Consider the following 27054-nt stretch of genomic DNA (forward strand, 5'->3'; position numbering starts at 1 on the left):
AAGAAAACTTGTTTATTCATGTCCTTGATGAGAGAACTACAAACTGACCACCTTACTAGTGCCGAAATGCCTTTAACAAAGCCTTGAAGCACTCAAAAACATAGATGACTACTTTGATCTTGTGTGAGAGAACCCTTAATGGCAGCAGTGAAGAAGAAAAACGATCCCAAACAGAATAGGAGCAGATCTTGCCGGAATATGGCGATGGAGTTCTCCCAATCTCTTCAGCTTTCTAATGTTCTCACTCCATACACCCACTACCCCCAGGAGGCACCCCTTTTATAGAAGAAAAAAGGGAACATGCCCCCTAGAGTTCTGGCAGAAAGATGGAGAGGCAGAATTTGAGGAGTAGAATTAAATGGGCAGTTTTGGTAGAATCGAAATGGTAGAGCATTTATTGTGGCTGTTGATTGAAATCTCAACAGCCACACCAAACGACATCATTTATTGTGGTTGTTGAATTTCGTAGCCACACCAAACGTCAACAATCTCCACCTTGGCGAGAATTCAAACAGCAAATCTTCCTCTCCAAATGCTCCAAGGGCATCAAGCATCAAATGAGACAAGGCCCACCAAGTCGATGCAAGCATCGAATTTGGATGATGGTAATGGCTTTGTCAACATATCTGCAGGATTTTCAGCGGAAGCTATTTTGTTGACCAAAACACGACCATTCTCAACAATATCACGAACAAAGTGATAACGCAAATCAATGTGCTTGGCCCTCTCATGAAACATCTGGTCATGAGTCAGATGTATGGCACTCTAACTGTCACAATAGATCATTGTAGCCTCTTGTCTACCTGTGAGTTCGCCAACTAGATTTTGTAACCATAAAGCTTCCTTAACAGCATTAGCCATCGCCATATACTCTGCTTCAGTCGTAGACAAGGCAACAGTCGACTGAAGTGAAGCTTTCCAGCTAACTGAGGTACTACCTAAAGTGAAACAGTAGCTAGTGAGAGATCTCCTCTGATCAAGATCTCCAGCATAATCAGAATCACAATAATCGACAAGCTTCTTTGTGGATTTTCCAAACTCAAGGCAGAAATCAGTTGTATCTCTCAAATACCTAAGTATCCATTTTACGGCTTCCCAATGAGCCTTCCCCAAACAGAACATATAATGACTCATAACACTGACTGCCTGAGCAATATCTGGACGCGAACATACCATAGCATACATGATGCTTCCAACAGCACTAGAGTATGGCACACGAGCCATATATACCTTTTCCACATTAGACTTCGGTGACTACTTCACCGACAACTTGAAGTGAGCTACAAGAGGAGTAGAGACAGATTTGGCATCTGACATGCCAAAACAATCAAGAACTTTCTCAATATAGTTCTACTGACTGAGAAACAGTTTCCCATGCTCACAATCACAAATAATCTCCATACCCAGAATTTTCTTCGCTGGACCCAGATTCTTCATCTCAAACTCACTGTTCAAAAGAGACTTCAACTTCACAATTTCAGACTTATTCTTAGAGGCAATGAGCATGTCGTCGACATATAATAACAGATAAATGAAAGAATCATCAGAGAGCTTCCTGAAATAAATGCAACTGTCAAAAGCACTCCTGGAATAACCACTAGAAGTCATAAAAGCATCAAAGCGCTTATACCACTGTCTTGGAGACTGCTTAAGTCCATACAGAGACTTCTTCAACAAGCAAGCATGGTCTTCCTTTCCTTTCACAACAAAACCATCTAGTTGTTTCATATAAATCTTCTCTTTCAAATCACCATGCAAGAATGCAGTTTTAACGTCTAACTGCTCTAATTCCATGTCATGCATAGCTACTAAATCAAGCAAGGTACGAATAAAAGAATGTTTAACAACAGGGGAGAAGACTTCGGTATAATCAATACCTGTAACTTGACTGAAACCCTGTGCCACTAACCTTGATTTGTGTCGAGCATCCTCAACACCAGGAATACCCTCCTTAGTCTTGTAGACCCACTTGCACCCAACAATTTTCTTCTTTGGTGGTGGTGATACAAGCTCCCATGTGCCATTCTTTTCGAGAGATGCAATCTCCTCTTCCATGGCAACTAATCACTTACCACTGTCTGGACTGGATATAGTTTCATCGTAAGTGGTCGGATCGGTAGTGCTATCTACCTCACAAGCGACGGTAAATGCATAAGACACACAATCATCAAATCTGCTAGGTGGTCTTATCTGTCGTTTCGGTTTATCTTTGGCAATAGTATGCGACTCCTGACTGGGCTGAACATCATCCAATGTGATTGGCTCATCTGAAATAGACTGAGAAGGCTGTGAAGATGGACTGTGCTCCACCTCCACCTGCATCTGGTCATCCTGTGATATACCTGAATCACCAGCAACAGAATCCCCCTTCCTTGGATGGGAGGATTTATCGAAGAGTGTCTCAAGCGTGTGCTTATGGCACACATTTGAGGAAGACATAGGGGGGAGGGAAGAAAAATGCTGGTTTCGAGCTTCGTGAGTCTTTTATACACGGGAGCTTTTATGTAAAAGAATTATGAATTGCTAAATGAAAATAGATAGGAAATCAAGCTAGGGGGCTTTCAGAAGCTAAAAAGGCCACACAGAAAGACTTACAAAATGCAACCCAAGTATTTAAAGGAAGGGAAAATTCCACTTTAGTACCCTGAACTTTGGGGGTAGTGTCAAGTTAGTACCCGGACTTTCATACGTGTCACTATAGTACCTAAACTTTCAAAAAGTGTCAAGTTGGTCTCTACAGCTAACTGATCGTCAGTTAACTGCTGAAAATGTCGAAACTACCTTTCAAAAGAAGAGACTATTCATTGTCATATACATTGGGACTGAACCTCCCATAAAACAGAAAAGCTCAACCATCATCCAAGCAAGCCACACCTTGGCTTGGCTTGCTCCTTCGATGTCACCCCAAGAATAGACTTTCACGGACAAAGAAAAAAGTCATAAGCCTAGTTTGGCTCCACCTCTTCTTCCCTTTTTTCCCTGCCTTGGATGATTTCTTCTTCTGTCTCTACTTTCCTTATCCACCTTATTGACCACAAAATCCACAATAACCTTCTCAATTTTGGCTTCCAGCGGCAACCGCAACCCCCCAACTTAGAAAGCTTTGTCTGCTTTTATCTAAAGTGAATAAGTTCTCAGCCTCTTCTAACTCCAAGTCTGATCTTGACCATTCAGCTCTTCTTTCCTCTTGGCTCTCCCTCTCGAACCTCCCAAATACCTCCCTATCGGAGTGGTCTCTGCCTACGAAGCAAAGTTCCAACTGAACTCTGTTCCAGATCAGATTCTAACTTCTCTATCCTATGAGCACGAAATGCATTCTCCTCCTCCTTTGGCTTCCCCTACTCACAAGAAACCCCAAATTCATTTGACGTTTGCCCGGAACCGATCTCTTGCCTGCCTACTTCGAACTTGAAAGTTGAAACCTCCATCGGAGATACTATCTTTGGCTTATGATTCTCCAAAGTTTTAGATCGGTCCACAACTATCATCTTGTATCCTCTTAGAGAATCCACTGCTATCACTTTTGGACCCTCCACCAGTACCCTCACTGGAAAATGATATCCTTACCCAGAACTTGGACCGAAATCGACTTCAGCAGGTTTGAAGGAGCTTGGGCTTAGTCCAATATTCGACCCATATGATCTCTAGCTATTCAAGCTATCAAACAACTACCATTAATACAAGAGGCATCAAAGTTGACTTGACCTCTAATCCAAGACTTGACCGTCTAATTGTAATAAGTGTATGGGTTGAAGATTTAGGTTTGAAATTAAGTTGGGGAATACTGTTCTATCCCGGCCATAGCCGTCTTTATAAATTTGCAAGGCAAAAGCCTATAGCATGAAGTTTGGACTATTCCCCCAAACCTGTGTAAAGGAAATGAGGCCTTGCTATTTGCTACTCTTATTTTCTTCCTTCCTACTGATCAATATAAGCCCTCTTTATGCCCAGCTCCTCTACAATATCTGCTCAAACACAACCAGTTACACTCCTAATAGCCCCTTTGAAACCAATCTTGACATCCTTCTTCCTTCTCTTTCTTCTAATGCTATTAACACTGGCTTCTACAACACCTCTGTGGGCCAATATCCAGACCAGGTATATGGGCTCGCTCTCTGCAGAGGTGATGCCACCCCTGAAGTTTGTCGGAATTGTCTGGAAACAATCATTCACGACGTCGTCAAACAACTGTGTCCTAACAGGAGAGGTGCAACAGTATGGTTTGTGATGTGCTTTATACGCTTCTCTGACAACAGATTCTTCTCTTCAACGGAGGAACTGGGAACAATAAACTTTCAAACTCCGGTGAACTTAACGGATCCCGATCGATTTCTTCCTTTCGTGAAAGATTTCATGGGTAACCTTTCATTCCAGACAGCCTTTGATCCTTCTGATAGCATGTTTGCGGTGAAGAAGCAAAATTTTATCGGGGACACGGTTTATGGTCTGATGCAGTGCACCAGAGATTTATCAAGGAATGACTGTTACAATTGCTTAAAGGTCGCCATGAAAGATTATGAAGGATGCTGCTATTTTAATCGAGGAGCGATAATTCTAAGGTCCAGTTGTTTATGGAGGATTGAATTCTACCAGTTTTATGAAGAATCAGGTGCAACACAGTCTCCTCCGTTGACAAACACCACTTCACAGGGTTTGTATGGTTTCAATTTTCAAATTTTGTTTATGCTTATTCTTAGATAGATATAATAAATTTGAAAATATGTCTCATTTGGTCAATCAATGCACGATAAATAAATAAAACCCTTACCCTTACGTAGCTGTGGCTAATGGCTATGCCTCCCTCTCTAAAAAAGGGGCAACTGCCTGTATAGGAGGTCTTTCATTCAGCCGCTTCTGGCCAATGTAGGCCTTATATGGAAAGCCGTGAAGTTATGTCTGAGAAAATTCTGAGAAATCGACAGTTTAGTAAAACTAGTTTTGATAGCTTCTTCGAAGCAATTCAGTCAACAATCTTTTTGTTTCTTTAATAGAAATTCAGTCCAAATGCTTTTTTTTTAGTACATGACCGATGGGCCTCCCTCCTATTTGAATTTTCAAGTTTAATAAAATTAGCACATAGACAACATGATTGATTTTGCTTTTAAAAATAAAAGCAACTGCATGCGACATCAGGTGGATTTTTATCAAAATTCACGGGGTTTTGATTGATCATATCCTTTCCCAAATTATTCCATTCCGGCCGGCGTCATAGATTTTTCCATTGAACTGTGTAAGTTTAAACGTGGTTAAAGTCTTCTTCTACATTGCCTTTTTCTAATTCATCTATCTCGAAGCTACCTGTGTTTGAATGTATTGCGTTTTTTCAAGAAATAATCCGATATTGTAGAAAAAATTGGATGTGCCCAAATCAATCCCATCAAACACACAACGACCAAGCAAAAAAAACAAGGTGTGGGTGATGTTATTAGGAAAAAAAGTTGGAGATGTTGGATCAAAGATGTGAAACTGCAGGCTCTCCATGACATGACCAGTGTGCACATCAAGTGTATTCTGTTCTCTCCACCCTTGATTCAGTGATTCCCCGCTAACTGCAGGCTCTTATTGTGCATGAACATGTAACGTCCTTGTCAAATCTCACAAATAAATTAAATTGTAGTTTTTGATCTTCAGACAAAAAGTAAATAAATAAAGAAACAAAGAAAAATTGTCATTATGAATCAATATTTACTGTTACAATTGAAGTGGGAGAGTATATGATTCTAAAAGCAGGGGATGGAAGTAAAAGAACCAAAATCGTTGTGGCTACTGTTCTAGCAAGTCTATCGCTACCGGTCTTTGGGTTGTGTTTCTACTACATTTGGAGAAGGAAAGGAAAACTTAGAGGTAAGAACCTTTGGTTGCCATTTTAATACTTAGTAATTTTGCTACTTATGCATGTTCTCTTTTGCAGAGAGAAAGGAAAAGGGGCAGCCTACCCTATTGAATTATCTAGAGGCAAGAAATAGTACCAACTTCTATGGCAATAATATACAAACGGGAAAACAAGTTAATTCTCAAGAAATGCCGTTGATCGACTTAGCTACTCTCCAAGTTGCTACAAGTAACTTCTCTTCGGAGAATAAACTTGGAGAGGGTGGATTTGGTCCTGTTTACAAGGTATGGCTGGGGCTTTAATTTCGGCATTTATTGATTTTCATCAGTTCAACACTCAATAAGTTTGAATAGGCTTCTTATCAATATATATAAGGTTCCATTGGGTTTGCGGGAATAAGGGTTTGGAATTGGAATTGGAATGGACTGAAAGGGATGAGAGATCCATCACATGGACGCCCAAAGATTGCGGAATAAGGGGCGAATTTCAAAATTTTTCCTCTCCCTTCAACTGGGAATCACATTCCCTATTTAGAAAATCATATTTTCAAGTATAAATCTTGAACCTTAAACTGAACCAGATCTGAACCAAAAGGAATGGAAGAGATTAATACCTGATACGGAGAAGTAATATCTCCCAACGAAGGTGTTCACGCCCAAGGAAGGATCCAAAAACTGCTCCCACTGAAGATGGCACAGTGCAGGATGGAGCAGAATTAGTAGTGTTCTTCCCCAAGAACTCTGTCATTTGCAAGAATTAGTAGAATGGTACGTGAGCACAGCTTCCTTTTCAATCCTTTCTCAAAGAACTGATGTCAAGATCCAATCTTGACTTCTCCCACAACTGGAGATCGAACTGGAAAACAGGGCGACAAGAACAGGGAGGCGGCAAGAGAGTATTCACAGGGTGCAGAATACTCTCTTCTTGATTTCAACACTAAAAGAGGATCTGATGTGTTTCTTGTTGGTCTCTCTCAAGGCTGCCGCCCCCTCCTTTTTTGTTAACTTAAAAAATCAGCTCCTAATCCCATTAGGAGGTGCTTATCCAAATCATATTTGGATCAGCCTTCTCTTCTAGTGATAAGGATAAACCCTTATCTTATCTGCAGATTAGATTAGCTTTATCCTAATCCCATTAGGAGGTTTCTAGATCTGAATCACATTCAGATCTGCACTCTCTGAGTGGATAGGACTAAGACCCTATCCTATCTGCTAATCCATCTCAGAATTCGCCCCTTTAATTAACTAAATAAATAGCCTAGTTCGAAATGGGCTTTAGGCCCATAAAGCTTATGTGCTCACTCAGCCTTCCTAACTGCTGCCCAGTTGGGCTTCCTTGTATGGCGTGGGACCCAAGCATTGATCTACACATCAGCCACATGGGTTCGGCCCAGCCTTTGTTACAAGGCCTGGTCGAATACACTGTTAAAAACAGTGCACCCTCTGAAACCCATCAAATGGGCTCTATGGGCCCAACACTTACCCTAAGTGGTCCCTGGGCCAAGCCACCTTGTAACACACAGGGACTGTGGGCAATTGCAAGATTAGCCCATCAGGTATTATCCTCAATGGTCTTACACTTAACCTCTCAGCCCTTAATGATCATACACTGCTTGACAAGAGAGGACCTCTCCCTCGGCTGCAAGGAACAGTGTTGCACTCTCCACTTATATGGATCCCGGGAATTAAAACCTTTTGCAAACATTTTAGAAATCATAATATATATACTTTTATATCTCATATAAAATATACTTTGCAAAACAAATCTCAACGGTTGAAGTCGGCTGCCGGCAGTCTTGGTTTCCAACAGTGAGAGTGCATCCTTGATCATTACCTTTGTCCGACAAAGGGGCTGATCCTGTCACTATGATCACCCACTCAGATGAATTCTCGGATTGTCTCAACATACACAGGTTTTGACCCCCACTAAGGATCTCACTGATTGGTACATCAAAGACACACCGATCTGACACCTAGTGCAGTATCATAATCGAGTCTAGAGGTCGGGTGTAACTTTCCAGTTTTGCCCATCAATCTCCAAGGTCCAGGGCAATACTGAAAATCTGGTCCAGTTCAAAGATTCAATTAATCTCACACTGTATGTGCCTGGGGTCTCACCCTGGTAGTTGAGACAAGCCACCTCAACTGACTTGATGACACCACAGTGTCAGCCTTGTCAGGATAGATCTCCCCAGACCGACCCACTGGCTGTGAACATTCTAAACTAACACGAGTCTCAATAAGTGTCCAGTTTAAGAGTATTACACAGAAACATACCAAGGGAACATGAATCAAATATGCACTTTTATTCATTTACAATAAACTCATAAAGTACATCAAATTTGATTGAAGCTAAGGGCATACAAAACTGTCTAACATGGACTATTCCGATTCCAACTGTTTGGTTGAGTGGAATCTGAATCCCATTTCCATTCCTGCTGGAATGACATTCCCCCATTTGAGGAAATGGCTATTCCCTGTTCCTCCCTTGGGAATGAAATTCTATTCTTGATGATTGAAATTCCCAATCCTGTCTGAACCAACCAGACTATGAGAATAGACCACTCCGATTCCGAATTTGGAAGATTTTGATTCTAATTCCGATTTGCAAATCAAACGGACCCTAATTTTATTAATGGTTTGGATGCTATATTATTAGGGTGAATTGCCAAGTGGCAAGAAAATAGCTGTAAAAAGGCTTTCCACAAGCTCAGTGCAAGGTTCTGAAGAATTCAAGAATGAGGTTACCTTAATTGCGAGACTTCAACACAAAAATCTGGTAAGGCTCTTGGGTTGTTGCATTGAGAGAGAAGAAAAGATGCTGATCTATGAATTCATGCCAAATAGCAGCCTTGATGTCTTTCTCTTTGGTTAGTAACCTTGACTTCACTTTTATATCTCTACGACTTCATGAGCTCCCCTGTTAATTTTGTTTGCATTTCTGAACCTGTGTAATAAAGAGTAATTCTTTTCCTAGTCAGATCGACAAAGACGTTGTCAGTTGGATTGGAGCAGGCGCCTCAGTATTTTAAATGGAATTGCAAGAGGCCTCTTATATCTTCATGAGGATTCTCGACTCAAAATCATTCATAGGGACTTAAAAGCTAGCAATGTTTTATTGGATGAGGAAATGAATCCAAGAATATCTGACTTCGGCATGGCTAGGATCTTGGCTGGCAACGAAAATCAAGCTAAAACCAGGAGAGTCGTGGGGACATAGTAAGATCATCCTTTATTTTCTTTTTCTTCTTCTTGATCTTGCGCTTGCATAGAGAAACACAGAACACATTTCGTGTTGATTCAACTTAATTTGATTTGATATAGTGGGTACATGGCTCCAGAGTATGCTATGGCAGGGTTATTTTCAGTGAAGTCAGATGTTTTTAGCTTTGGGGTTCTGTTACTAGAGATCATAAGTGGTAAAAGGAACAATGGACTCCGATTATCTGAGCTTTCTCTGAGTCTCCTAACACATGTAGGCTTCTCCGATCATTGATCCTTATCATAGTTTAATTTAATTTGTTCCATATAAGGCTCATTCTAAGTATAACTTAACTAATAAAAAACATTAATTGCAGGCATGGCGACTATGGTCTGAAGGCAAGGGCTTGGATTTCTTAGATCCTTCCATAATTGGCTCATGCCCAACAAGTCAAGGGTTGAGATGCATCCACATTGGGTTACTGTGTGTTCAAGAAGCAGCAGCAGACAGACCCACAATGTCAAATGTTGTTGTCATGCTGGGTAGTGAGTCCATAGCTCTTCCTCAACCCAAGCAACCAGCATTTTCAGTTGAACGTTTTATTATTAATTCAGAACAATCTTCATCCAATGCTGAAGTTGGATCCATCAACGATGTAACCATTTCAAATGTTGCACCTAGATGATCAAACACTTCCCACTTTTGCTATTTCATACTCCGAATTTATGGGTAAAACAGCATAAAAATCTACCAGAGAAAAATGAGGAAAGGCACAAGGTGGATCCAGATTGTTAGACAATTTTGTATGCCCTTAGCTTCAATCAAATTTGATGTACTTTATGAGTTTATTGTAAATGAATAAAAGTGCATATTTGATTCATGTTCCCTTGGTATGTTTCTGTGTAATACCCTTAAACTGGACACTTATTGAGACTCGTGTTAGTTTAGAATGTTCACAGCCAGTGGGTCGGTTTGGGGAGACCTATCCTGATAAGGCTGACACTGTGGTACCACCAAGTCGGTTGGGGTGGCTTGTCTCAGCTACCGGGGTGAGATCCTAGGCACATACAGTGTGGGACTAATTGAATCTTTGAACTGCACCAGATTTCTAGTATTGCCCTGTACCTTGGAGATTGATGGGCAAAACTAGAAAGTTACACCCGACCCCTAGACTCGATTATGATATTGCACTAGGTGTCGGATCGGGCTGTCTTTGATGTACCAATCAGTGAGATCCTTAGCGGGGGTCAAAACCTGGGTATGTTGGGACAATCTGAGAATTCATCTGAGTGGGTGATCATAGTGACAGGATCAGCCCCTTTGTCGGACAAAGGTAATGATCAAGGATGCACTCTCATTGTTGGAAACCAAGACTACCGGCAGCCGATTTCAACCGTTGAGATTTGTTTTGCAAAGTATATTTTATATGAGATATAAAAGTATATATATTATGGTTTCTGAAATGTTTGCAAAAAATGTTTTAATTCCTAGGATCCATATAAGTGGAGAGTGCAACACTGTTCCTTGCAGCCGAGGGAGAGGTCCTCTCTTGTCAGGCAGTGTATGATCATTAAGGGCTGAGAGGTTAAGTGTAAGACCATTGAGGATAATACCTGATGGGCTAATCTTGCATCTGCCCACAGTCCCTGGGTGTTACAAGGTGGTTTGGCCCAGGGACCACTTAGGGTAAGTGTTGGGCCCATAGAGCCCATTTGATGGGTTTCAGAGGGTGCACTGTTTTTAACAATGTATTCGACCAGGCCTTGTAACAAAGGCTGGGCCGAACCCATGTGGCTGATTGTAGATCAATGCTTGGGTCCCACGCCATACAAGGAAGCCCAACTGGGCAGCAGTTAAGAAGGTTAAGTGAGCACATAAGCTTGATGGGCCTAAAGCCCATTTCGAACTGTGCTATTTATTTAGTTAATTAAAGGGGCGAATTCTGAGATGGATTAGCAGATAGGATAGGGTCTTAATCCTATCCACTCAGAGAGTCCAAATCTGAATGTGATTCAGATCTAGAAACCTCCTAATGGGATTAGGATAAAGCTAATCTAATTTGTAGATAAGATAAGGGTTTATCCTTATCACTAGAAGAGAAGGCTGATCCAAATATGATTTGGATAAGCACCTCCTAATGGGATTAGGAGCTGATCTTTTAAGTTAATAAAAGAAAAGAGGGGGCGGCAGCCTTGAGAGAGAAAAAGAGATACATCAGATCCTCTTTAGTGCTGAAATCAAGAAGAGAGAATTCTGCACCCTACGAATACTCTCTTGCCGCCTCCCTGTTCTTGTCGCCCTGTTTGCCAGTTCGATCTCTAGTTGTGAGAGAAGTCAAGGTTGGATCTTGACATCAGTTCTTTAAGAAATGATTGAGAAGGAAGCTGTGCTCACGTACCATTCTACTGATTCTTGCGAAGGACAGAGTTCTTGGGGAAGAACACTGCTGATTCTGATCCATCCTGCAATGCGCCATCTTCAGTGGGAGCAGTCTTTAGATCCTTCCTTGGGCGTGAACACATTCGTTGGGAGATATCATTTCTCCGTATCAGGTATAATTCTCTCCTATACCTTTTGGTTCAGATCTGGTTAAGTTTAAGATTCAAGAATGATCATTGAAAATATGATTTTCTAAATAGGGAATGTGATTCCCAATTGAAGGGAGAGAAAAAATTTTTGAAATTCACCCCTTTATTCTGCAATTTTTTTGGGCGTCCATGGGATGGATCTCTCATCCCTTCATAGACAACTACCACCCAAAACAGAAAAGCATCCTACATCCTTGCTTTTAAGATAGAAAGTTTATTAGGTTTAATGCGCTTATTTTCTTCCTTGCTTGTTATGCTCCATAGCTGTTGCAGTGAGGAGCCTGTCCACTGCGAATGCTCATCAGATAGAGACAACGACATTGCTAATTAATGGGATGCTCAAGTCCATCCAAACTCAAGGTTGTTCCTTCCCTTTGTTCCAAATACCGTCATATGGATAGTTAATTACTCAGTGGGCCTATGACCAAATCAAGTCTATAGGATAGAATCAATGCCACCATGTGCCATAAGTACTGATGCTGTAGTGTTGTCAAGGCATGAGATGGTCAAGCAATGTCCCAAAATGAGGGCAGCTAACCATGCATATGGTACGGTTGATGCACCTTATTCTCCCTGGAACAATGGCCTTTCTTCTCAGCCGATGACTCATTCAAGTTTTCTATGGCGCGTGCCTTTAACTTGTCAAATTACACTCACAAGGACAGTTCAACAAACAGTTGAAGGCATTTTTGGGTTTTCTTCCTTCTTTAGCAGCCAATGCCACTGGCCCGTTTAATTTTGCAGCTGATGTTAATCAGACCCCTTGGACCAGAGATTAATTGTTCTTTAGTAGGGCTGCAATTTGAGTTGGGTTAGTGTGAAAAAAAACAAAAAACAAAAAAAAATCGGGTTGGATTGGGTCAGGTTGATGATTAGGTTAAGGTATAAATTAAGGTTAAAATGTATGAACCTGATGTAACTTTGGATTGATGATGGAGGCCCATCTCATCCGGGAGGCCCATCTCTTCATATGGGCAACAGCTCATGGGAAGAATTCAAGATAAGCCAAAGAACTCAAAGAATCCAAGATAATTCAGGAATTCAAGATGCATAAGGAATTCAAGAGTCCAAGATAATTCAAGAATTCAAGACCCATCAAGAATTCAAGAATCCAAGATCATCCAAGAAGCCAAAAGTTCAAGATAACCCAAGATTCATACCAAGATTAGGATAACTCATGCATGGATAAGATCCAGGGAGATCGGACGGTGGAGATCAAGGCAAGAAGAGTTTGAACCTATCTACAAGATTGAGATGTTTAGATCAACTACAAATTTAATTTTCTTTCCTAGTTCTTTTATAATTTCCAGATGTATTATAAATACTGCTATTTTCCAATTAATAGACACTTCAGAATTTCTCCAGATTTCCTCTTCAATTGTTGCCACCTTTTCTCTCTCCTAGAGAAATCGTGTAGTTTCACTAGAAACTAGTATTCGCCCGACGCTTGCATAGCCAGTTCCGGTTTTCCATTGCTTCCACACTGCATCAGGTGGTACCAGAGCAGGGAGTTCGCCTAGTCAGATGGCCAACCAAGACGGTAGCAGTCACAACCCACCCTGTGACGGAGATCAGGGGTTACAAGCTGTTTGGAGAGCGATTGAAGAACAACGCACGGTCACATGTAACATCGAACAGCAGTTGGCAGAGGTGGCTGAACAAATGCGAAGCTTGTTACGGGAGGTTGTTCCACGGAACCGGGAAAATCCACATCAGATCGAAGGAGATGACCACGATAGACCACCCGTCAATACTGTGTTCCGATGTCCAGTTCTTGACGACAACAATGAAGATGATCTAGAATTTGGTGGTGCTCCAGTTCTTCCCGGCAACGACAGAAACGACAGAAATTGGCACAATCAAGGTAATTTCAATCCCCGTAGGAATAATGATGAATTTAAACTCAATGTAGATATTCCTACTTTTAGTGGAGATCTTGGCATAGGGGGACTTCTAGATTGGATCACAGAAGTCAATAGATTCTTTGAGTACATGGAGATACCAGAGGAACGAAGGGTAAAACTAGTAGCTTTCCGATTAAAGGGAGGTGCATCTGTCTGGTGGGAACGCCTAAGAGAGACCCGGATCAGAGAAGGAAGGGGTCCTGTTCGAACCTGGAGGCGCATGAAACAGCTTATAAGAGGTAGATTTTTACCCCCAAATTATGAACAATACATGTTTGAATCTTACCAATGGTGTACGCAAGGTTCTCGTAGTGTTAATGAATATACATATGAATTTTTGAGATTAGCTGAAAGAAATCAATTATCTGAAAGTGACAACCAGCAGGTAGTCCGTTATCTAAGCGGTTTGAGACCATCCATCAGAGATAAAATTGGTTTACAGATGGTTTTCAGTGTGCAGGAAGCAAGGAACCTAACCTTGAAAGCAGAATCGATGTTCCAAGACAAGGCATGTAATGATAATTATCGCCAGTATAGCGGGAGCGACAACAGACCGACAACTGTCGACAGGAACAAATCAGTCCCAGCAGTACAGTCTTCTCACCTGGCAAGTACAGCTAACGCCGGTAAGGTTACTACAGGAGGACATACTCGAGGTAACCCTTCCAACCCTCCTAAACCTAGTAATCCCTATGCAATGCCTATTCCTATTGAATGCTTTAAATGTAATGAGGTTGGACATAGATCCAGTGACTGTCCCAGGAGGAAGGCAGTTAATATGGTAGAAAGGGAGGAGGAAGAAGATGTAGAGGAGGAAGTATACTGTGGACCTGATGGGGAAGATGAAGAGGGTCCATACGAACATGAAGAGTATAATCGTGTTGTGAGAAAATTAATCTTGTCCCAGAAAAATAAAGATACTTCTCAAAGGCACAGATTGTTCCGTACTATATGTACTGTCAATGGTAAATTATTTGATTTAATTATTGATAGTGGCAGTCAAGAAAATATTATTTGTAGGGATGTCATACAAAGGTTACACTTACTTCCTGAAAAACATCCAAATCCATATACAATTGGGTGGATCAAGGAAGGAGGCGACGTACGAGTGGAGGAACGCTACAAGGTACATTTTTCTATTGGTAAATATCATGATGAAGTATATTGTGATATTGTAGATATGGATGCTTGTCATATTTTGTTAGGGAGGCATTGGCAATTTGATACAGATGCAAGGCACATGGGTAGTAAGAATACCTACCAACTTGAAAAGGAAGGTATATGCTACACCTTGTTACCCATGGCTGAAAGCAATATTCCTAAGGCCCCAAAAGTAAATGAGAAAATTTTCCTTACTATTACCCATCATCATGCTAAATTTGTAAAAGAATGTAAGGATACCCGCAAGGTACATTTGTTAAAGGGAGAAAATATGAATGAAACACTGGAGGAAAATAAAATTCCAGTGGAAGTGTAGGGACTACTTGATGAGTTCCATGATGTAGTTCCAGATGAGTTACCAAATGAACTCCCACCCATGCGAGATATACAACATCACATTGATTTTGTTCCTAGTACTAGAATCATAATTCCCTTTGTAAATTCTTCAAAGGTTAAGGTTTGTGGTCGATGTGTAGCTACGCCAGAAGACCTTAGTTTGATGCAAGAAATCATACTGTGCATAAGCTTTCACATTCACAGTTCCATTTTTACTGAGGGAGATAAGTCTTCATGGAAGTTAGAAGTTCCTTCATACTTCAATTCTACTCTTTATCCTCTTCTGGCTCTTTTCAAATTGCTGAAAATTAAGCCTTATCAGAAGGCAAGAGTTACCCTGGAGGATCTTGACAAGCGAAAATGTTCCTTAAACCTAGAGGGTGATTCAGATGAAACTGCAACACTCTTGCCTCATGTGAAATGAAGAAAGGGCGGGGCAACATCCTGAGCAAAGTAACGATGAACAAGTTATCTCAGAGTCAGCTCTAAATAAGCTTGTCGGTATTGCAGATACATACAATTTGGAGGAAATGGATCCTCCAAAAACACTCATGTGTGGTCTAAGGCCGTATCAAAAACAAGTCCTTTATTGGATGACAGAATCGAGGAAGGGAATTGATGTTGAGCAAGCGGCCAAAACACTTCATCCATGTTGGTCTGCCTACCGTATATGTGATAAGAGAGCGTCTGCAGTCTATGTTAACAATTTCTTAGGGGAAGCCACTACACAATTTCCCAGTGCTTTAATACTTGCTGACCTTCATCGCTACCTATCAGAGATGACCCTCGCATATCCTAGCCACAACTTGGGGTCGAGTCTTTCCCAAGTGGGGGAGAATGATGGAGGCCCATCTCATCCAGGAGGCCCATCTCATCATATGGGCGACAGTTCATGGGAAGAATTCAAGATAAGCCAAAGAACTCAAAGAATCCAAGATAATTTAGGAATTCAAGATACATCAAGAATTCAAGAGACCAAGATAATTCAAGAATTCAAGAACCATCAAGAATTCAAGAATTCAAGAATCCAAGATCATCCAAGAAGCCAAGAGTTCAAGATAACCCAAGATTCATACCAAGATTAGGATAACTCATGCATGGATAAGACCCAGGGAGATCGGACGGTGGAGATCAAGCCAAGAAGAGTTCGAACCTATCTACAAGATTGAGATGTTTAGATCAATTACAAATTTAATTTTCTTTCCTAGTTCTTTTACCATTTCTATGATGGTGTATGCCGGAAAGTTTCCCAAGTGGAATGAAAGGGAGCAGAATGTAACAAATCCATGAGTACTCTAATATCTGGGATAATTTGATGAGAAACCTCATTTCCCAGACGGAATCTGATAGGCGTATGTTCGCCACAGGAGAGGTCATCAGCATTTCAAAAACAGAGAAGATATCCAAAGAGGTCCCTTTTCTCGTCGTGGCGGAATGGTTCTCGGCACGAGTTGTAATTTGAGGTATGAACCATACCTCTTCTATAATGGTTCAAGTGCTTCCCCAACTCCCAACGGTAACTACTTCACGTCTTTCCTGTGTTCTCTTTAGATTGCAATCCATTCCAAGACAAACCTGGGATTAAAACGTCATATTTAGAACTCGGTGAGACCCACGTAAAATCTTAATGTTGAGTATTGATGCGTTCCCAAAAAGTTTCAGTCTTCCTCGATCCTTAGACCAGATATGTTATGTATCGTATTAAAGCATTTAGAGCATTTGGAGCTTTCCAATTGGAGACCCGAATTCCTAAAAATTTTAAATTAAAAGTTTTTTCAAAAAATAGATTTTGTGACAACCCTCCCCACGTTTAGGAAGAGAAATCCGCTGCATCCATAGGTTTAGCCAACCGTGAAATCATGGCCGTCGATCTATTGTGTGGCTCCACTTTAATGTTACTTAATCGTTCATCCAATGCAAGGTGGGGCACTTAATCAAGGGACGTGATTTCAGCCCAAGGCTACGCCCATTTTTCGTATCTGTTTAATTGGAAAATTCACTTGAAGTTTGGACACGAGCTTATTTCTTCTTCTTTTTTTCCCTTTTTCTTCTACATAAATAGATAGAACATTTGTTTTCTTTTTCTTTTTCTTTTTATTTTATTTTTTATAGATAAAGAGCATATTCCGATTCATGTTATTTATGCACACACAACCAGCATTACATCAAATACCCGAGTTTTTTTCGTCCAACTAACCTTCAATCGAGTTGGTGACCCTCAATTGAATGTGTTAAGTAGGGGTGCAGCTTGGGCTTAATCAACACAATTTGAGCTGGGTTTGCACTCAGGTTGGGTTAGGCATGCAGATTGGTAGATTTTTATAATCCTAATTTTAAGAGCAGAATGGATTGAAAATATGTACAATGATATATATATATATATATTTGTACATATATACAATTTGTGTGTATTTTCAAGGAGAGTTAGATTGGATCCGGCCAGGCTTCAGTTATTCAATTTTTTGACTCAAGCCCCATCCATGCAAAAACTTAGATTGGATCAAGTTGCACCTAGTTAGATTCACCCAAATTACAGTACTAGTGCTCTATTTTAAAGGATAATTGTGTTAAATTTAAGGAGTGAAAATAATCTTTTTTTAGGGAAAATTCTTGATTAGTGCCCTATACTTTGGGTATAATGCCACTTTACTTCCCATATTATAAAATGCAATAATTCAGTATTCGAACTTTTAAAATGTATCATTAATCAATCTGTTAATTGGACATTAAGTGACAGAACAAAGGACTGAAGAAGTAGCTGTAAAAAGGCTATCGAGAAAATCACGGCAAGGTGTAGAAGAATTCAAGAATGAGATAATACTAATCTCAAAACTTCAACATAGGAATCTTGTAAGGCTTTTGGGTTGTGGCATCCAGGGAGATGAGAAACTACTGGTTTATGACTTCATGCCTAACACTAGCCTTGATTCCTTTATCTTTGGTGTGTTCCCTTTCATCCTCTTTGTTTTTGGCAAAGTGACACTTTTCTTGGGAATGACTGCAAGTGTTGCAACTGCGGTGATAGGAACCGTAGAATTAGTTTTTAGAGAAGGAGTCCTTGTACTCTAAGATTGTCTTTATGTACAAAACTTGAGAAGAAATTTAATTTCTATTTCTAAACTGTGTCCTGATGGATATACTGTTTATTTTAGTAATATGATTACTGTTAAACGGAATAACAAATTCATCGCATGCGGGGAACTGGAGAATGGTCTCTATGTTCTACATCCTTCTCTAGAAACTAACCTAACCGAAACTACGTCGGTCGAAAATCCCAAGAAAAGGAATCATGATACAGTTAATCCCACGTGCCTCTGGCATTACCGATTTGGCCATATCGGTATTGATCGAATCACAAGACTGGTATAGAATGGTCCTTTGGATTTCCTAACTGTAGAAAATCTTCCCACTTGTGAGCCTTGCCTACAAGGTAAGATGACTAAGCGGCCATTTGATGGTAAGCCTAAAAGATTTGGAGGCACACTTGACCTAATACATACTGATGTATGTGGTCCCCTGAGTGTTAGGACACGGAATCAACACGTGTACTTCATCACCTTTACAGATGATTTTTCACGATATGGTTACGTGTACGTAATGAGACACAAGTCTGAATCCTTTGAAAAGTTCAAAGAGTTCAGACAGGAAGTCGAGAAACAGTTAGAGAGAGAAATTAAGGCCCTTCGATCGGATCGAGGTGGCGAGTATCTCTCTGACGAATCCAGGGACTACTTAAAGGACAATGGGATAGTGTCACAACTAGCTCCTCCTGCTACACCACAGCTCAACGGTGTTTCAAAGAGGAGGAATAGGACCTTGTTGGACATGGTCCGGTCACTTCTCGTACACTCAGAATTACCCACATCATTTTGGGGATATGCATTAGAGACTGCTATCTATTTGCTGAATCGGGTTCCAACCATATCAGTTCTGAAAACTCCATATGAACTATGGACCGGAAGGAAGCCAAGTGTAAGATACTTGAAGATTTGGGGTTGTCATGCACACGTTAAAAGAACAAGTGTGGACAAGTTGAAATCCAAAACCAACCATTGCTTATTTATAGGCTACCCAAAGGATTTAGTGGGTTACCTATTCTATGACCCAACTAAGCAGAAAGTGTTCTGCAGTCGAAACGCCCAGTTCTTAGAATATGAATACATCATGGGCACTCACCGTCAGGAAATAGTTCTTGATGAGGAGAGCTCATGAGTAGTGGGAGATGTCCCACAAGTTCCAGGTAATGACCAACCTAGAAGGTTCACCTGGGTATCCAGACCACCAGTCCGATATGGTTATGACCATGATACCTACCTGGTGGAAGCTCTGACTAGTGAAGAGGATCCCGTGACTTACGCGGAAGCTATGTTAGACATAGATTCCCAGAAGTGGATGGAGGCCATGAGAGCTGAGATGGACTCGATGGAGACCAATGGAGTCAGGACTCTAGTAGATCCACCCTCTGGGGTAAAAGCAATTAGTTGCAAATGGATCTACAAGAGGAAGAAGGGCTCCAATGGCAGGATTGAGATCTACAAAGCTCGCTTGGTGGTGAAAGGGTATACTCAGAAAGAAGGCATCGATTATGAGAAAACCTTTTCGCCCGTGGCCATGCTTAAATCCATTAGGATCCTGCTAGCTGTAGCAGCATACCATAACTATGAGATTTGGCAAATGGATGTCAAAACCACGTTCCTAAATGGAGATCTTAGTGAAGATATCTACATGCAGCAACCGCAAGGCTTTATTGCTACTGGTCAGGAACACATGGTATGTAAACTCAACAGATCCATATATGGACTTAAGCAGGCTTCTAGGAGTTGGAACATCTGTTTTGATTCTGCCGTCAAAACATTTTACTTTGAGCAGAATCCGGATGAGCCCTGTGTTTACAGGAAATCTAGTGGGGATAAGGTTACTTTTTTAGTATTGTATGTGGACGATATCCTACTCATTGGGAATGATGTAGTAATGTTGACTCTGGTCAAGGTATGGCTGTCACAGCAGTTCTCCATGAAAGATCTTGGAGAAGCTTCATATATACTGGGTCTTCGACTCTATAGAGATAGATCGAAGTGGATAATTGGGTTATCCCAGGCTGCTTACATTGACAAAATTGTCAAAAGGTACAGCATGGAAAACTCCAAGAAAGGAAATTTCCTTTCAGACATGAAGTAACTCTCTGATGAGACGGAAAAGAACCCTATTTTTGTCCCCTAATTTTCATCTGTTTTCATTATTTTAACACTTAAATGCACTCATTACTCTTGTATTTCGATATAGGGTAATAAAGAAGGCAATTGGGAGGAAACATGCCAATTCGGGTGATTTTGCACAATTTCAGCGATAGTCAGTGATCTGGGCCTAACTCACAATTCCGAACTCCGAATTGGAAAATTCAAGAAGCATTAGAAAGAAGAACGAAAGGCCCACAACTTTTATGTTTTGGGTTTTGACTGATTCGGTCCACATCGAGTACGAAATCGGGCCTGAAGTCGGAGCAACGTCGCAGCCAGGCCCATTTAACAGCTGAAGCCCAACTCGCAGAAGAACTTGGAAGCAGCCCATGTAGCAGAGAAGCCCAACTCGGATACAAGAGTCTAGAGTCCTAATTCGAATGTAATCTCCCAAGAGGGAGAGAGTCTTATTAGATCTAAACTTTGAATGTAATCCTATAAGGATAAGAAGGTTGGGGATTAGATAAGAGATAGGATAGGATTAGTTCAAAGAAGATAAGATCAAGACTCCCTAAAGATAAGATGATCTCCTAGAAGGAGTTGGAAAACAGCCCTCTCCTTTGGCTATATAAAGAGGGGGGTGAACCAGCTCTAGCATCACTCATTCCAAGATCTAAGAGATCATCAAGAGGCCAAGAAGCTCAAGAAGGTAGTTCGGCTATGGAGAAGAAAAGCATGGAGATTGCGCAGATCATGAGTAGCTAAGCTTCTTTTTTTAGTTCAAGGGTGAGGTTCGATTGTGTCATTGTGAGGTTCTGTAGTTACTTTATTTTCTTGCTTTCTAATTCAAGTATTCATTGATTCTTGTGCATATTTTTATTGGACATTGATATTAATTAGTTTGACAACTGAATTAATGTTGATTTTCCTATTGCTATCCATGATTTCGGTGATCCGTAATTGTCACGAATAATGGTACAAGTAGCAATTAGGTTGATATCATTTTGGGTCAATTGTTCGTGACAGCCTTTGACCAACGTTTTATCAAGGTTCAACCTAAAGGAATTGATGGAACAAAATTCAATAATTGCAGCTATCTCAATTATTGTTATTTTGGTTTAACTATTTTCCAAATCTTAATGCATTCATTGTTTAACATGGAACGCTCTCGTACCCAGTTGAGTGGTGATAAGTGTTGATCGAATGCTGGGTTTGGTCAACTGAATTAGGAAAATACAAGGTTTATTATGGCTATCCTAGTAAATCTAAGGTTAGATGCTTGAATTGCAAGAATGCTGAATTGTACCTAGGATCGATGGCCAATCGATTCAACCCGAACCCTTGAACCAAAATTTGGTAAGAATGATTTTTCTCTTATTTGTTTAAGTGCTTTCTTATTCTTTTAATTCTAGTTATTAAATTTCCCCACTCAATTATAGTATCCATTCGGCTAAGAGGTTACTGATTTGCTCCCTGTGGGATTCGACCTAGTACCACTTTTACTGCAAATATCTTATTGTGGGACTAGTACTAATTTTGAGGGCTTCGACAAACCCGTCACTCTCTCCAAGAAGATGTCTCCCAAGACTTTTGAGGAGATTGAGGGCATGAGAGACGTTCCCTATGCCTCAGCCGTAGGGAGCATCATGTTTGCCTTGCTGTGCACTCGCTCGGACATAGCTCAAGCGGTGAGTATGGTAAGCAGATTCCAGGCTAACCCAGGGCAGGAGCATTGGACTGCTGTGAAGAACATACTTAAATACATTCGAAGGACAAAAGAGTTTTGTTTGGTATTTGATGGTAGTTCACTACAAGGTCTGGGGTATACCGATGCCGATTTCCAATCGGATCCAGATGATAGAAAGCCTATGTCTGGGTATGTTTTCACGATAGGATCGTGTGCTGTTTGCTGGAAAAGTAGCAAACAGGGGTCCACTGCAGACTCCACAACCGAGGCAGAGTACATTGCCGCAAGTGAAGCTGCCAAGGAAGCCGTGTGGATGAAGAAATTCATACACGAATTGAGAATGATTCCATCCAGCACATCACCCATCCCATTGTTGTGTGACAACAATGGAGCGATCGCCCAGGCTAAAGAGCCTTGGGCACACTCGAAGTCAAAGCACATCGAGAGGAAGTACCATGTACTGCGGGAGATTGCTGGTAGAGGGGACGTCCTAATTCAGAAGGTAGCATCAGTGGATAATGTGGCAGACCCATTGACTAAGCCACTGACACAGAAGGTGTTTGAGTAACACGTGGAAAGTATGGGACTCCGGCTTGTACCAGATTGGACCTAAGTGCAAGTGGGAGCTGTTAGACAGTCTTGTATGCCCTTAGCTTCAATCGGGTTTGATGTACTTTTGTTATTTAGTGGAAATAAATTAAAGTGCATGTTTGATTCATGTTGTTTGGTGTAATTCTGTGTAAGACCCTAAAACTGGACACTTATAGAAACTTGTGTAAGTTTTAAATGTTCACAGCCATTGGATAAGTCTAGGGAGATTTATCCTGCCAAGGCTGATACTGATGTGCCACCAAGTGTTGGGATGGCTTGTTTCGGCCATCAGGGTAAGACCCAAGGCACATGCAGTATGGGATTGCTTGAACCCTTGAACCGGACCAGATTTTCAATGTTGCCCTAGACCTTGGAGACAGATGGGCAAAACTAGAAAGTTACACCTGACCCCTAGACTCGATTATGACACATCACTAGGTGCCGGATCGGGCTATCTTTGATGTGTCAATCAGTGAGATCCTTAGTGGGGGTCAAAACCTGGACATATTGGGGCAGTCTGAGAATTTATCTGAGTGAGTGGTCATAGTGACAGGATCCGCCCCTTTGTCGGACAATGGTAATGATCGGGAATGCACTCTCTCTGATGGAAACCAAACTGCCGGCAGTTGATTTCATTCGTTGGAATTTTATTTTGCAAAAATAAGATATATATATATATATATATGTATATGTATGGTTTCAAAAGATTTGCAAAAGGTTTTAATTCCCGGGATCCATGTGAGTAGATTGTGTGGCACTATTCCTTGCAGCCGAGGGAGAGGTCTTCTCTTGTCGGGCAGTGCTTGATCATTAAGGGCTGAGAGGTTAAGTGTAAGACCATTTAGGATATTACCTGATGGGCTAATCTTGCACCTGCCCACAGTCCCTGGGTTTTTATAAGATGGCTTAGCCCAGGGACCACTTAATGTAAGTGTTGGGCCCATAGGGTCCATGTGATGGGCTCAAGGGGGTCACTGAGTCTTTCAGTAAATTTGGCTGGGCCTTATAATAAAGGTTGGGCCGAACCCATGTGGCTGGTGTGTATATCAATGCTTGGGTCCCACGCCATACAAAGAAGCCCAACTGGGCAGCAGGTTGGAAACTGGTTAAACACAAAACACTTAATGGGCCAAAAGCCCATTTCGAACTGGGCTGATATGATCACCAGTTCATGGGGCGAATCTGAGATTAGTGTTAGTAAAAGGATTGGGTCATTGACCTTATCCACTCTAAGAGACCAAATTCAAATTAGATTTGAATCTGGTAACTTTCTGATAAGATCAGGAGTTAACTAACTTAATTTGCAGATAGGATTAAGATTAACCTCTATCCAAATACTGATTTGGATTGGGATAACTCCCAAAAATATTGGGAGGTTTCTTAATCAAGAAGAAAGAGGAGAAAACCCCAGGAAAAATATCAGATTTCGAACTAAAGGGTTTGAGTGAGCAAGAAACACTTCCTGCAATCTGAGATTTGATCTCTCACAGACTTCGAGAGAAGAGACAATTCTACCCTCTTCGTCCCTGGACTTCTCCTCCTTCAGCCGCCGCCACTACCTGTTGGAAGATTGGATCTTTGCAGCAACAAAATGTCAAAAAGCAGTTCTTGACAATAGTCTTGCAAGAAAGACAAAAGGATTCGGTGTTCAAGGTTTCCAGAGGGTTCTTGTGAAGAATCCAGTGTGTAGGATGCACCCTGCTCGTTCTGTTCCATCCATAGCTGTGTCATCTTCAGTAGGAGTGGATCTTGGTTACTTCTTTGGGCATGAACACCAACTTTGGGAGATATTATTTCTCCAGATCAGGTATAGTCCTTCCTGTTTCTTTTTGGTTCAGATCTGGCAAGTTAATGGTTCAAGTAGGATCCTTGAATAATGTATTCTAAATTTAGGGAATATGATTCCTAGTTGGAAAAAGGTAGGAAATTTTTTTTGAAATTCGCCCTCCATTCCGCACCCTTCTTGGCGTCCATTAGATGGATCCTATGAAGGGATGAGAGATCCATCCCATGGATGCCCAAAGATTGCAGAATAAGAGGCGAATTTCAAAAATTTTTCTCTCCCTTAAACTGGGAATCACATTCCCTATTTAGAAAATCATATTTTCAAGGATCATTATTGAACCTTAAACTGAACCAGATCTGAACCAAAAGGAATAGGAGAGAATCATACCTGATACGGAGAAGTAATATCTCCCAACGAAGGTGTTCACGCCCAAGGAAAGTTCCAAAGACTACTCCCACTGAAGATGGCGTAGTGCAGGATGGAGCAGAATCAGCAGTGTTCTTCCCCAAGAACTCTGTCCTTCGCATGAATCAGTAGAATGGTATGTGAGCACAGCTTCCTTTCAATCATTTCTCAAAGACCTGATGTCAAGATCCAATCTTGACTTCTCCCACAACTGGAGATCGAACTGGCAAACAGGGTGGCAAGAACAGGGAGGCGGCAAGAGAGTATTCGTAGGGTGCAAAATTCTCTCTTCTTAATTGCAGCACTAAAGAGGATCCGATGTATATCTCCTAAAGGCTTCCGCCCCCTCCTTCTTTTGTTAACTTAAAAGATCAGCTTCTAATCCCATTAGGAGCTGCTTATCTAAATCATATTTGGATCAGCCTTCTCCTCTAGTGATAAGGATAAACCCTTATCTTATCTGCAGATTAGATTAGCTTTCTCCTAATCCCATTAGGATGTTTATAGATCTGAATCACATTCAGATCTGGACTCTCTGAGTGGATAGGATTAAGACCCTATCCTATCTGCTAATCCATCTCAGAATTTGCCTCTTTAATTAACTAAATAAATAGCCCTATTCGAAATGGGCTTTAGGCCCATTAAGCTTATGTGCTCACTTAACCTTCCTAACTACTGCTCAGTTGGGCTTCCTTGTATGGCGTGAGACCCAAGCATTGATCTACACATCAGCCACATGGGTTCGGCCCAGCCTTTGTTACAAGGCCGGGTCGAATACACTGTTAAAGACAGTGTACCCCTTGAAACCCATCGAATGGGCTCTATGGGCCCAACACTTACCCTAAGTGGTCCCTGGGCCAATCCACCTTGTAACACATAGGGACTGTGGGCAGATGCAAGATTAGTCCATCAAATATTATCTTCAATGGTTTTACGCTTAACCTCTCAGCCCTTAATGATCATACACTGCCCGACAAGAGAGGACCTCTCCCTCGGCTGCAAGGAACAGTGTTGCACTCTCAACTTATATGGATCCCGGGAATTAAAACCTTTTTGCAAACATTTTAGAAACCATAATATATATACTTTTATATCTCATATAAAATATACTTTGCAAAACAAATCTCACTGGTTGAAATCGGTTGCCGACAGTCTTGGTTTCCAATAGTGAGAGTGCATCCCCGATCATTACCTTTGTCCGACAAAGGGAATGATCCTGTCACTATGATCACCCACTCAGATGAATTCTCGGATTGTCCCAACATACCCAGGTTTTGACCCCCCTAAGGATCTCACTGATTGGTACATCAAAGACAGCCCGATCTGACACCTAGTGCAGTATCATAATCGAGTCTAGGGGTCGGGTGTAACTTTCCAGTTTTGCCCATCAATCTCCAAGGTCCAGGGAAATGTTGGAAATCTGGTCCAGTTCAAAGATTTAATTAATCCCACACTGTATGTGCCTGGGGTCTCACCCCGGTAGCTGAGACAAGCCACCCCAACCGACTTGGTGGTACCACAGTGTCAGCCTTGCCAGGATAGGTCTCCCTAGATCCACCCACTGGCTATGAACATTCTAAACTAACACGAGTCTCAATAATTGTCCAGTTTAAGGGTATTACACAGAAACATACCAAGGGAACATGAATCAAATATGCACTTTTATTCATTTACAATAAACTCATAAAGTACATCAATTTTGATTGAAGCTAAGGGCATACAAAACTGTCTAACAGCTCCTATTTGCACTTAGGTCCAATCAGGTACTAGCCGGAGTCCCATGCTTTCCACATGTTTCTCAAAAACTTTCTGTGTCAGTGGCCTAGTCAATGGGTATACCACATTCTCCGCTGATGCTATCTTTTACTATCATCCTCCCGTAGGTCCAGTGTTGTCATACAACAATGGAATGGGTGATGTGCTGAATTCCAAATTCATGAATGAACACCTTCATTCATAAGGCAACCTCACTTACGGCAATGCGCTCGGCTTGGGTTGTGGACTATTAATTTGTAACTTAGGACCCCTTTTGCTGCTTTTCTAGCAAACAGCACACGATCCTATAGTGAAAATATATCCAGATGTAGACTTTCTATCATCTGGGTTTGACTGGAAATCGGCATCTGTATACCCTTGGATCTGTAGTGAGCTACTGTCAAATACTAGACAAAACTCTTTTCTCCTTCGAAGGTACTTAAGTATGTTTTTCACAGTAGTCCAATGCTCCTACCCTGGGTTGGCCTGAAATCTACTTACTACACTCACTGCCTGAGCTATGTCAGGACGAGTGCACAGCATGGCATACATGATGCTTCCTACGGCTGAGGCATAAGGAACATCTTTCATGCCATCAATCTCCTCTGAAGTCTTGGGAAACATATTCTT

General features: G+C 41.3%; 1 protein-coding gene and 1 pseudogene across 1 annotated transcript; one reads left to right on the forward strand and one right to left on the reverse strand.

The window, feature by feature from the left end:
- Positions 1-546: 546 nt before the first annotated feature.
- Positions 547-1224, reverse strand: LOC148878105 (secreted RxLR effector protein 161 pseudogene; annotated as a pseudogene).
- Positions 1225-3106: 1882 nt separating this feature from the next.
- Positions 3107-9839, forward strand: LOC148878106 (cysteine-rich receptor-like protein kinase 15). The gene is made up of 7 exons (XM_088964847.1): positions 3107-4651; positions 5731-5844; positions 5912-6117; positions 8492-8702; positions 8814-9051; positions 9157-9307; positions 9411-9839. Exons 1-7 carry the CDS (start codon positions 3841-3843, stop codon positions 9717-9719), a joined length of 2040 nt encoding a protein of 679 aa, XP_088820973.1. The 5' UTR covers positions 3107-3840; the 3' UTR covers positions 9720-9839.
- Positions 9840-27054: the final 17215 nt, after the last annotated feature.

Source organism: Nelumbo lutea, chromosome 1 (genome assembly GCF_056320005.1).
Source record: "Nelumbo lutea isolate HS-2025 chromosome 1, American lotus-T2T, whole genome shotgun sequence".
NCBI lineage: Eukaryota > Viridiplantae > Streptophyta > Magnoliopsida > Proteales > Nelumbonaceae > Nelumbo > Nelumbo lutea.